Genomic DNA, 14,124 nt, shown 5'->3' on the forward strand with positions numbered 1-14,124 from the left:
GAGGATCAGATTCCATTACGTAAGAGATCCACTGTCAATCTATGGCAAATACATATATATTTTTTGCTTAACTTTACTAGATATTTTCCTCCTCCGAATAAAAAATGATGATATGCCTTATGCTGGAGCAAGTGCATATTGTATCTGTTTCTTCAAATGTACAGGAATAAATCAGTGTGATAACAACCCCTTGACTAGGCTAAGACAGGGGTAAAACATTCATATCTGTTGAGTGCCTTGACAGAAAACGAACCAACGACGATGAAAATATTTAACATTTCCCAAGCCACAAACTGACCTGGTCCTTTTACACCATCTGCTTTCCTTATCAAGATTTCCCTAATCTCAAGTGCAGATTCTAAATTCCATTAACAACTCATGAATTTTGTTGGAAATCATTACATGTAGACCTAATTTAACAAAACAGAGGAAACACATTCCTGTTGTGTGCCCTGTACTTTCGGGAATTTCAAATGTCATAGTCCATGACTCTTAACACGGAAGCCACAAGAAGCAGTGCTCTCACTGGAATGACAAAGACCATATTTTAAATATACATTTTAGCTACAAATGTCTCATTTACTTTGAAGGCAATGAGTTCATTTGGAGTCCCTTTCAAATAACTTTGTGATTACTAGAGTAGTACTGCATATGCAATACATATATTAACAGACAATATGAAATTGACAAGCCAGACCTGTATCTGTATGATTTTCAGAAAATCGATGAGCAACGTATAGCTAAATTGGTAACTCTATACATTATATCATTGTTATTTTCTGTAGGCCATCCTTGGCAGACCAACACAAAGTTGGATTCTTCACACTAGACAGATGTTCACAAACAGACGTCACAGAGGTCGTAGACCTCAAGGAAATGACAGAAATTATACAAATACTTCTACAGGTATGTTTAGGTAGAGTTACTTTAGCAGTATTATGTACTTGATAGTGATACACATTATACTTTAGTATTTGTTTTTAAAATCTAGTCATAAACTTTAAAAATGGTGTACAAATAAGTTGAATTTATTTGAAAGTTCCACATGTTCTTGAAGGAACGGTAAGTTTATCAAATTTATTCAACTATTTCTTTATATACCACTAGGAAATATTGTTTACTTAGAAAATCTTAAGTAGTTCAACTGATGTCTAATCAGTAGTGGAATACAAGATTGCATACAATTAGGATTTAATTTCTTTTAATGATTTGTATTTCTTCTTTCCCAATTAAGGATGTGAGAAACCTTAGAAGGGATATAAAATTTGCCAAACATATTATGCAGGCAGACTATGAGGAGAAACTTCAAGAGAAAGCTATGGAGTTGTAAGTGTTACAGTATCATTATCAGCCAGTATTTTCAATCTGCTCAATTATTTTAGTTACACCCTTTTCTTTCTACAACACATCATCAGTCCCTACTTTGTGAAATCTTCTCCTTTTTTTTCAAGCACATTAATTAACAAGATAAAACCCATTTAGTAAATACCTTACTGATCATCATTGTTTGTCTTCAAAATGTCTCATTTTTTTTATTTGTTTTTGTCTTTAGAAAAAAAATTTTTTTTATGACATTTATATGTACAAAAAACTCCTATTTATTAAAAAAGCACTTACAATTGTAGACCCTCGAGACTATACACTATAAATGTAACATCCACAGCCATTATCTACTCTCATTTATGGTGTTACCCGTGTTACCAAGCAAATTCATTGATCAATGATACTTCTTTTTATGGAAGTTAAAGCATTCATGTCTTACAGACACTTTCTATTTTCCATCTTTTTATTTCCAATGATCTATAACTCAAATCACAGCCTGTCACTCTCTGTTTTGTAATATATGTCTTTGTATTTATTAGTCAACCACACAATCAGTACTGTAATCTAATTTTAAGTTACATAGAGATTATGAATATATATTGTGGGTATTTAAACTAAAGGATAGGTGAAAAGTGAACTAATCATCATTCAGACTGAGGTTATTGAAGAATATCATGTAGATATTTGGCAGATTAAAATGTGCTTTTTATGAAGAAGAAATAAAGTATAAAATAAAGTTCAGGCAGGTAAAGGACTAAATTGTCAAGTCATTAAAATCTTAACTTCACAGTATAGTATTTTTGAGTGAAAAGAAATTTTATTTTTTTATCAGTTTTTTTAAGATTGATCAAAGTATCAAGTTTGTAATTTGAAATTATAGAGATGAAAAGAAACCAAAGTTTCAGTTTTATGATTAAGTATTTCAAACAATGGACAAGTGTAACTGACAGAGATTTTAATTGGTTAATCTTTAGATATATGCAAATTAAATAAATTATTTGTTAATGAAATATGCTAATACTTATATCTGAGTACAAGGCAATGGATATCTTTATTGTATATGCTTTGACATTGTAGGGACATCACAGTTGTGATAACCCAGGCACTTATAATGTTATGCTATAGTATTTGCATGTTTGTATTGTGTTGTGATTCACATTTAATTTCTATAGATACTGTCGCATCAACGACAAGGTCACCCAGCTGGAGAGGATGCATGAGGATGTGAGTTATCCCCTCTTATTACAATGAAATTGCGCCCTTTGTAAATTACAGATACATGACTTTAGATGTTCATTTTTGATATCAGTGATCAGGAGAAAATTGCTAATCTAATTATTGAGGCTATACAGTGATTCGTTAGTGATCTGTTATCTCTTTATGTATGATAGGGTACTTAATGTATGATAGGGTCACTCTTTTGTGGGGATAGGAGGAAGGGGGAGGTTTGTTAGTGATCCCTTATCTAGTTATGTATGATAGGGTACTTAATGTATGATAGGGTCACTCTTTCGTGGGGATAGGAGGAAGGGGGAGGTTTGTTAGTGATCCCTTATCTAGTTATGTATGATAGGGTACTTAATGTATGATAGGGTCACTCTTTGGTGGGAATAGGAGGAAGGGGAGGGTACAAGCCAAAGTTGCTTTGGGTGCATGATTTCTGATACTAAAAGCCTAGTGAAGCAGATGAACCTACTATATGGGTGATAAATTTGTTGATAGTACCCTATTTCACTTAATAAGTGCCGCTTGCCTTAAAAGTATATCATTTATCCCATCTCTTTGGTGTGCTGGGAATGAAGATTAGCTACTTTTGAGTCTTCACTGATCTCCAAATACAATATTCAGACATTTAAATCTTTGCTTCCAAATTCCTACCCACCCACTTTTTAAGATGGTGGACAGTTGACTTTTGTTCAAACTTTAAATTGCATTCTTTTTTCTGCCACAATTTCATGTCTTAACACAATCCATGGCAAAAATGTTGCCTTTTTTCAATTCTTTCATAAAGTGTAGCCCTTGGGTGTTATAGGCACACTACCTTTATTCAGTTGAATATGGTAATCCATGATGATGAGATAAAACGTCTCATCATTATCACATGTATGCTTGTTGAAGCACTCTTTTGAAAATGATATCTACTCTATACAGTGGCTTTCATTTTATAGATTATATACAATGTGCTGTGACTAGTAAAGCTGCCGATAAATGATCAGTTATGAGGCTTGTTTTCCTCATGAATTTGGAGGCTCTAGGTTTGACTTCTGTGTAATTATCAAAAGAAAACATTCTAAACCAGTTTATCAGTAACTGAGAGTAAGATAATATCACATTTTATCATAGTTGTATTTGTGTAAAGTACAATACCTGTATGTTCGGTAATTATATATAAAATTGTTTATTTTTCTTGTTGGACTGTATTACTGTAATGTTTTAGAAGTGTTAATTAAAAATATTTGATTTGACAGAGGGTGGACACAGTACGACGAGCATTCAAACAACAGTTAGCAGATGCTATAGCCCGCATTACAGTGCTTTATAGTGTAAGTGACTACTCTGATAACATGAAATATCTGAGATGTATGAATGTGTGGAAAGTCTGAGAATATCTGAGATGTATGGATGTATGAAAAGTCTGAGAATATCTGAGATGTATAGATGTGTGGAAAGTCTGAGAATATCTGAGATGTATGAATGTGTGGAAAGTCTGAGAACATCTGAGATGTATGAATGTGTGGAAAGTCTGAGAACATCTGAGATGTATGAATGTGTGGAAAGTCTGAGAATATCTGAGATGTATGAATGTGTGGAAAGTCTGAGAACATCTGAGATGTATGAATGTGTGGAAAGTCTGAGAACATCTGAGATGTATGAATGTGTGGAAAGTCTGAGAACATCTGAGATGTATGGATGTGTGGAAAGTCTGAGAACATCTGAGATGTATGAATGTGTGGAAAGTCTGAGAATATCTGAGATGTATGAATGTGTGGAAAGTCTGAGAACATCTGAGATGTATGAATGTGTGGAAAGTCTGAGAACATCTGAGATGTATGAATGTGTGGAAAGTCTGAGAATATCTGAGATGTATAGATGTGTGGAAAGTCTGAGAACATCTGAGATGTATAGATGTGTGGAAAGTCTGAGAACATCTGAGATGTATGAATGTGTGGAAAGTCTGAGAATATCTGAGATGTATGAATGTGTGGAAAGTCTGAGAACATCTGAGATGTATGAATGTGTGGAAAGTCTGAGAATATCTGGGATGTATAGATGTGTGGAAAGTCTGAGAATATCCGAGATGTATGAATGTGTGGAAAGTCTGAGAACATCTGAGATGTATGGATGTGTGGAAAGTCTGAGAACATCTGAGATGTATGAATGTGTGGAAAGTCTGAGAACATCTGAGATGTATGAATGTGTGGAAAGTCTGAGAACATCTGAGATGTATAGATGTGTGGAAAGTCTGAGAATATCTGAGATGTATGAATGTGTGGAAAGTCTGAGAACATCTGAGATGTATGAATGTGTGGAAAGTCTGAGAACATCTGAGATGTATGAATGTGTGGAAAGTCTGAGAACATCTGAGATGTATAGATGTGTGGAAAGTCTGAGAATATCTGAGATGTATAGATGTGTGGAAAGTTTGAGAATATCTGAGATGTATGAATGTGTGGAAAGTCTGAGAACATCTGAGATGTATGAATGTGTGGAAAGTCTGAGAATATCTGAGATGTATAGATGTGTGGAAAGTCTGAGAACATCTGAGATGTATGAATGTGTGGAAAGTCTGAGAATATCTGAGATGTATGAATGTGTGGAAAGTCTGAGAACATCTGAGATGTATAGATGTGTGGAAAGTCTGAGAACATCTGAGATGTATGAATGTGTGGAAAGTCTGAGAACATCTGAGATGTATGAATGTGTGGAAAGTCTGAGATGTATAATGTGTGGAAAGTCTGAGATGTATATGAATGTGTGGAAAGTCTGAGAATATCTGAGATGTATGAATGTGTGGAAAGTCTGAGAACATCTGAGATGTATGAATGTGTGGAAAGTCTGAGAACATCTGAGATGTATGAATGTGTGGAAAGTCTGAGAACATCTGAGATGTATGAATGTGTGGAAAGTCTGAGAATATCTGAGATGTATAGATGTGTGGAAAGTCTGAGAACATCTGAGATGTATGAATGTGTGGAAAGTCTGAGAACATCTGAGATGTATGAATGTGTGGAAAGTCTGAGAATATCTGAGATGTATGAATGTGTGGAAAGTCTGAGAATATCTGAGATGTATGAATGTGTGGAAAGTCTGAGAACATCTGAGATGTATAAATGTGTGGAAAGTCTGAGAACATCTGAGATGTATGAATGTGTGGAAAGTCTGAGAACATCTGAGATGTATGAATGTGTGGAAAGTCTGAGAACATCTGAGATGTATGAATGTGTGGAAAGTCTGAGAACATCTGAGATGTATGAATGTGTGGAAAGTCTGAGAACATCTGAGATGTATGAATGTGTGGAAAGTCTGAGAACATCTGAGATGTATGAATGTGTGGAAAGTCTGAGAACATCTGAGATGTATGAATGTGTGGAAAGTCTGAGAACATCTGAGATGTATAAATGTGTGGAAAGTCTGAGAATATCTGAGATGTATGAATGTGTGGAAAGTCTGAGAACATATGAGATGTATGAATGTGTGGAAAGTCTGAGAATATCTGAGATGTATAGATGTGTGGAAAGTCTGAGAACATCTGAGATGTATAGATGTGTGGAAAGTCTGAGAACATCTGAGATGTATGAATGTGTGGAAAGTCTGAGAACATCTGAGATGTATGAATGTGTGGAAAGTCTGAGAACATCTGAGATGTATGAATGTGTGGAAAGTCTGAGAATATCTGAGATGTATAGATGTGTGGAAAGTCTGAGAATATCTGAGATGTATGAATGTGTGGAAAGTCTGAGAACATCTGAGATGTATGAATGTGTGGAAAGTCTGAGAACATCTGAATGTGATGTATGAATGTGTGGAAAGTCTGAGAACATCTGAGATGTATGGATGTGTGGAAAGTCTGAGAACATCTGAGATGTATGGATGTGTGGAAAGTCTGAGAACATCTGAGATGTATGGATGTGTGGAAAGTCTGAGAACATCTGAGATGTATAGATGTGTGGAAAGTCTGAGAATATCTGAGATGTATAGATGTGTGGAAAGTCTGAGAATATCTGAGATGTATGAATGTGTGGAAAGTCTGAGAACATCTGAGATGTATGAATGTGTGGAAAGTCTGAGAATATCTGAGTTGTATAGATGTGTGGAAAGTCTGAGAACATCTGAGATGTATGAATGTGTGGAAAGTCTGAGAATATCTGAGATGTATGAATGTGTGGAAAGTCTGAGAACATCTGAGATGTATGAATGTGTGGAAAGTCTGAGAACATCTGAGATGTATGAATGTGTGGAAAGTCTGAGAATATCTGAGATGTATAGATGTGTGGAAAGTCTGAGAACATCTGAGATGTATGAATGTGTGGAAAGTCTGAGAATATCTGAGATGTATAGATGTGTGGAAAGTCTGAGAACATCTGAGATGTATGAATGTGTGGAAAGTCTGAGAACATCTGAGATGTATGAATGTGTGGAAAGTCTGAGAATATCTGAGATGTATAAATGTGTGGAAAGTCTGAGAATATCTGAGATGTATGCATGTGTGGAAAGTCTGAGAACATCTGAAATGTATGAATGTGTGGGAAGTCTGAGAACATCTGAGATGTATAGATGTGTGGAAAGTCTGAGAATATCTGAGATGTATGAATGTGTGGAAAGTCTGAGAACATCTGAGATGTATGAATGTGTGGAAAGTCTGAGAACATCTGAGATGTATGAATGTGTGGAAAGTCTGAGAACATCTGAGATGTATGAATGTGTGGAAAGTCTGAGAACATCTGAGATGTATGAATGTGTGGAAAGTCTGAGAACATCTGAGATGTATGAATGTGTGGAAAGTCTGAGAACATCTGAGATGTATAGATGTGTGGAAAGTCTGAGAACATCTGAGATGTATGAATGTGTGGAAAGTCTGAGAACATCTGAGATGTATGAATGTGTGGAAAGTCTGAGAATATCTGAGATGTATAAATGTTTGGAAAGTCTGAGAATATCTGAGATGTATGAATGTGTGGAAAGTCTGAGAACATCTGAGATGTATGAATGTGTGGAAAGTCTGAGAATATCTGAGATGTATAGATGTGTGGAAAGTCTGAGAACATCTGAGATGTATAGATGTGTGGAAAGTCTGAGAACATCTGAGATGTATGGATGTGTGGAAAGTCTGAGAACATCTGAGATGTATGAATGTGTGGAAAGTCTGAGAACATCTGAGATGTATGAATGTGTGGAAAGTCTGAGAATATCTGAGATGTATAGATGTGTGGAAAGTCTGAGAATATCTGAGATGTATAGATGTGTGGAAAGTCTGAGAATATCTGAGATGTATGAATGTGTGGAAAGTCTGAGAACATCTGAGATGTATGGATGTGTGGAAAGTCTGAGAACATCTGAGATGTATGGATGTGTGGAAAGTCTGAGAACATCTGAGATGTATGGATGTGTGGAAAGTCTGAGAACATCTGAGATGTATGGATGTGTGGAAAGTCTGAGAACATCTGAGATGTATGGATGTGTGGAAAGTCTGAGAACATCTGAGATGTATGAATGTGTGGAAAGTCTGAGAACATCTGAGATGTATGAATGTGTGGAAAGTCTGAGAATATCTGAGATGTATGAATGTGTGGAAAGTCTGAGAACATCTGAGATGTATGAATGTGTGGAAAGTCTGAGAACATCTGAGATGTATGAATGTGTGGAAAGTCTGAGAATATCTGAGATGTATAGATGTGTGGAAAGTCTGAGAACATCTGAGATGTATGAATGTGTGGAAAGTCTGAGAATATCTGAGATGTGTGTATAGAATGTGTGGAAAGTCTGAGAACATCTGAGATGTATGAATGTGTGGAAAGTCTGAGAACATCTGAGATGTATGAATGTGTGGAAAGTCTGAGAATATCTGAGATGTATAAATGTGTGGAAAGTCTGAGAATATCTGAGATGTATGCATGTGTGGAAAGTCTGAGAACATCTGAGATGTATGAATGTGTGGGAAGTCTGAGAACATCTGAGATGTATAGATGTGTGGAAAGTCTGAGAATATCTGAGATGTATGAATGTGTGGAAAGTCTGAGAACATCTGAGATGTATGAATGTGTGGAAAGTCTGAGAACATCTGAGATGTATGAATGTGTGGAAAGTCTGAGAACATCTGAGATGTATGAATGTGTGGAAAGTCTGAGAACATCTGAGATGTATGAATGTGTGGAAAGTCTGAGAACATCTGAGATGTATGAATGTGTGGAAAGTCTGAGAACATCTGAGATGTATAGATGTGTGGAAAGTCTGAGAACATCTGAGATGTATGAATGTGTGGAAAGTCTGAGAACATCTGAGATGTATGAATGTGTGGAAAGTCTGAGAATATCTGAGATGTATAAATGTTTGGAAAGTCTGAGAATATCTGAGATGTATGAATGTGTGGAAAGTCTGAGAACATCTGAGATGTATGAATGTGTGGAAAGTCTGAGAATATCTGAGATGTATAGATGTGTGGAAAGTCTGAGAACATCTGAGATGTATAGATGTGTGGAAAGTCTGAGAACATCTGAGATGTATGGATGTGTGGAAAGTCTGAGAACATCTGAGATGTATGAATGTGTGGAAAGTCTGAGAACATCTGAGATGTATGAATGTGTGGAAAGTCTGAGAATATCTGAGATGTATAGATGTGTGGAAAGTCTGAGAATATCTGAGATGTATGAATGTGTGGAAAGTCTGAGAACATCTGAGATGTATGAATGTGTGGAAAGTCTGAGAATGTCCAAGATGTATAGATGTGTGGAAAGTCTGAGAACATCTGAGATGTATGAATGTGTGGAAAGTCTGAGAACATCTGAGATGTATAGATGTGTGGAAAGTCTGAGAATATCTGAGATGTATGAATGTGTGGAAAGTCTGAGAATATCTGAGATGTATAGATGTGTGGAAAGTCTGAGAACATCTGAGATGTATGGATGTGTGGAATGTCTGAGAATATCTGAGATGTATGGATGTGTGGAAAGTCTGAGAATATCTGAGATGTATAGATGTGTGGAAAGTCTGAGAACATCTGAGATGTATGAATGTGTGGAAAGTCTGAGAACATCTGAGATGTATGAATGTGTGGAAAGTCTGAGAACATCTGAGATGTATAGATGTGTGGAAAGTCTGCGAACATCTGAGATGTATAGATGTGTGGAAAGTCTGAGAATGTCCAAGATGGATATTTACATCTGCGATATAAATATTAATACATTCAAGAAGTACTCGGTGAAATAAGTAATTTTATAAATAAACAAACATCCACAATACAATGTCTTTAACCATGAAACATTATCTGTTTATATGTGTTATTGTTACCATCCAAGATATATTTAATAACAAATTATCTGAAGGGTTTTTTATATTATTATTTTTTTTAACGATCAATGTAAAAGAGATGTTATTCAGAATTTTTACAACTCATTTTTAATAATTAATACTAACCCATAAAACTCTATGAGTCATAATATATCAAAAGCTAAAATATTGAGAAATCAGTTAAGATTTGGTATGCATAGATAAAAAAAAACACTTAAAATTTGAAGGTAAAGAATGTTCAGGTAGACAGTAGAGATCAGAAACATACAAATGTAACAAAATCTGTTCTGTAGAAAAATATGGAGAGCAAGATTCAGCGTGAAAAAAACAAGCGTGCAAATGATAAAGACAAACTTGGGGAACAGTACAAGGAAATGCAAGCGACAATACAGCGAAGCGAACAGGTGATCTCCATGTTAAAGATGCAGTTGGCACACTACCAGCAGCAGCAAAAGACCATCGAAATGGAAAGTGTAAGTAAACAAGTGGCAATTTCATTATATTACTCCATGAAATTACATTTTGTATTTAATTCCATTTGAATGGTAAGTAAAACACTTTTGTTCTGCAGAAAGGAAAATGTTAGTACATATGTACAGGTGACAATCTCACTAATTTATTGCGTGGACATGTAATATACAGGTGAGAGTTTTACTAGTTGTCTGGATGGATGTAAAGGCTTAACTTGTGATTATGGAACTAAGAATTTTGGAGACACTTCAGATTTTATCAATGAATACCAATGTATTCCATTCTTAGTAGGTTTTTGAAGATTTTTTTCAAATACATGATATTGGTGTAATTGCCATGATAACCTCATCGTTTTCAGAAATTGAACTTCTGATTCTAAAGAAGGTCGATACATATGTCTCCTTGATTTATATAAGTTAGCATTTTATTCAGCAAGCAACCTTTAGAACTGTGCTATATATTTAACATTTTCAATTAAACGAAACATAAATCATTACAGTTAACTATGTTTCAGCTAGATGGAAAAAAATGTAAGAATTGATGTATGATTTATTAATTCCAATTTGTAAAATTTGAATGTAATGTAATACCTGTAGAGTTGTAAATGTTTTTGTTATTTTTCGCCACATTTTCATTTTGAGTCTGTTTCTATAGCCGGCCCCTTCAGACAGACCATCCAATCGGACACCTTCATCACTTGTGTCTTCGGTAAAACATCCAATGATATTTCTATAACCCTAACCCTCTGTCTCCATGGTGATTGTAACCACCAAAGTCATTTAAAACCTTGTTCTGATTGGTCGGTTGTGGTTTATAACAATAGAGTGGACTGAATACTAGCCAATATATGTGCATGACTCCATCTACCTCACATTTATAAATTGTAAAAGTTTTTATATTACCATCCCTCACATGTTCTTATAATCACTGTCATTGTAGGTTCTTTAGATATAAGTACAATAACCAACATCTTTTTCTTTAGGGTCATTCATCTGTTTTAATCCCTGTTTTTCTTTTCTTTTTTAAATCACTTATTTTCTTTTCTTTTTTTTTCAATTTAATTGAAATAAATTTCAACAAATTTTAGTGACATCAAAATTTTCTGCTTGAATAACACAAATGAAATGGTAATAACTTTTATCTAATTACAAATTAAAAAAGTATGGAAGTGACAAATCTCCTTTATATATACATGTGACTACATGTATATAAACATTAGGTATTGGTTCAAGTCATTATACTAAAAAATAAACATTTAGAAGTTTATGTACTCTGTTGATTCTGTCACATGACATATCAATAAAAAATTATTGAGACTGCTACCAAATTTGTTAGAGATCCCCACTTCATATTTATATACTGTTATAGGAAATGTAGATGGTACAGTATTTGAGATGTAATGAGATAAGTAATTAATGTATGTGTGGGTTTCCACTGAAAATTAACTGTAAAATGATTTTTACATAGTTATAATTTTAGGTCCCAATCAGTCCTGAGATATTTATTTGGCAAGAATCCTACCCCAGGTAATAAGCCCACTCATATGTATCAAAATGTCATTGACATACAAAAGTAGTTTCACGTCCCTTATTTTTTCCAGGGGTTATGTAGTGGCCCAGGATTAATTATAGGATAAACAGAGTATTAAAAGATATATGTATTTTATACTTTCATTGCTTTAATTTTGATATAAAGTTGGCATCAGCAACTTACAGAATCTGTTTTAGATTTTACCACATCAGTAAAAATTATGCATGCATTGACTGTGTATCTTATAAACTGATAGATAAGCAACTGCATGCTTTCAGTAAGATAAAGAGTTTTGTAATTTGTCCTTGTTTTATGAAGCTATTGCTAATATTAATATGAATAATAATTTCATCATGTAATTTTTACCATCCCTCATGTGGTCTTGCATGTCTTGATTAAACTGGTTGGTGGTGTTTGATCTCCTTATTTCAGCTTTCTTTTAATTAATATTTAAAAAGAAAAAAACATTTATATATTGAATTTATGTATTTGACTTCCATCAAAAAATTAATTATCACAGTATCTATTTTCTTCACATTAAAGACAAAAATGTATTATATTATGTCTAGACAATGGTTTACAAAACATACATACATCTGAATTCCTGCCATTCTATTGGAAATTACTGATTTTACATAAGTGTGTATGATTTTATCAGTTTTCACATATGATTTACTCATTCTGCACTTTATTTCACAGCCTTTTTTTCCAGCCATGTTTGGATCCTTTACTAACAGTCAAAGGTTTTTGTTTTGTTTGCAGAAGAAAGATTCTTCCAAGGCTCCTACCACACCTGTTGCCCATCAGACCCCTGCAAACCCTACCCCACAGGTCCCAATAATGATTCCAGTCCCCAGCCCCTCACCTGTACCTCCTCAGACACTCCAACCCTCTCCTCTCCCTCCTCCCACTCCTGTGGCACCCTCTAGCCCCAAACAAGCACCCTTGCCCCAGCCTCCACCAGCACCAATCACTGTGGTAAGACCTCTCACTGTCAGGTGTGACGTAACACTGCCACTAACATTGTGTTATCTATTTGTCTACTCAAGCTATCATTAATGTTACACTGTATGTTAGGGTCATGAATATCAAAGAAAAGGATTCTATCTAGATTTGTATCATGAATATATAGGGTATAACATTGAATTGTAGATGTCATCAATGTATCCTGGAATTTTAAATGTAGGATTACATCATCATAATCTTGTACAACACTGTGAAATGTTTTCTCTTCAGAACACGCTATGGTTTAAATCAGGTAGAGCTACTCAGTCAATGAAATTAGTTACATTTCAAGTTTGGGAATTACAATAAAAATTATTTCAATGTTTTGAATCTTAGACAAATCCTAGACCACAGATTATTGTTGAAAAGTTTAGGATTAATGTGTTGATGAATTTTAAAGTATTTAGGATTTGATTGTGATGATGTGTTGTAATTTGCAGTGTTGATGTTTATTTGTATACAAAAGTCAGATAAATCAGCAGTGAATTAAGATATAGTAATTACGGGTTGTTTTAGGTTGGTTTCAATGAATTCCATAGTTAAAAGGAAGGAAAACCAAGATTCTATATCCTTTTTATTGTTACTTTTTTGATATGCAATCCTTCATTACAAGATCACCATGTGATTCTGTTAGCTGGATGTGCTGTAATATCATAACTCAGGTTCGGTTGAAAGATAGTGATCATGCTCAAAAGGATATGCCAAATTTTATTTGTGCAGTGAAATAGCAAAAAAAATTAAAATAATGCCCAAAAGCATTAAATATGATATCTAAATTAAGATTTCTTTATTAATCTAAATGATATCAATAAGTGCTTCCCTAAATATGTGTGTAGATTACTTTAACAACAGATGTAAATATGTGAATAACAAACCTTTGATTGTGTTGCTTGACAGGCTAAAACATATATATTTGGTGTGAGAAAATTTATGACATACAATGTTTGTATAATCGGGATCTGATGTCTTATGTATCTTTATCATATATATGTGTGTTCTTGTTTGCAAAGTAATTAATATGATATAAGAGAATGACATCAGGATATTCCTGTTTTAGACATCATAATATCCACCATGTATACAGATAAGGTAGGCATCATAATATCCACCATGTATACAGATAAGGTAGGCAACATAATATCCACCATGTATACAGATAAAGTAGGCATCATAATATCCACCATGTATACAGATAAGGTAGACATCATGATATCTAAGGTAGGCATCATAAATCCATCATGTATACAGATAAGGTAAACATCATAATATCAAAGGTAGGCATCATTATAT

The 14,124-nt window shown here is 34.4% G+C and overlaps 1 protein-coding gene across 1 annotated transcript in view; it reads left to right on the forward strand.

Annotated features, from left to right (window-relative positions):
- Positions 1–14,124, forward strand: part of LOC132553320 (uncharacterized protein C10orf67, mitochondrial-like) — a 47,803-nt gene that overhangs the window by 587 nt on the left and 33,092 nt on the right. The window contains exons 2-7 of the mRNA XM_060217555.1: positions 786–906; positions 1,235–1,326; positions 2,496–2,547; positions 3,792–3,866; positions 10,122–10,301; positions 10,954–11,007. Of these exons, the coding sequence (XP_060073538.1) occupies positions 786–906; positions 1,235–1,326; positions 2,496–2,547; positions 3,792–3,866; positions 10,122–10,301; positions 10,954–11,007 (574 nt within the window). The remainder of the gene's footprint in view (positions 1–785; positions 907–1,234; positions 1,327–2,495; positions 2,548–3,791; positions 3,867–10,121; positions 10,302–10,953; positions 11,008–14,124) is intronic.

Source organism: Ylistrum balloti, unplaced genomic scaffold, assembly GCF_031769215.1.
Source record: "Ylistrum balloti isolate Yb309-2 unplaced genomic scaffold, AGI_CSIRO_Ybal_v1 Utg370318, whole genome shotgun sequence".
Lineage (NCBI taxonomy): Eukaryota > Metazoa > Mollusca > Bivalvia > Pectinida > Pectinidae > Ylistrum > Ylistrum balloti.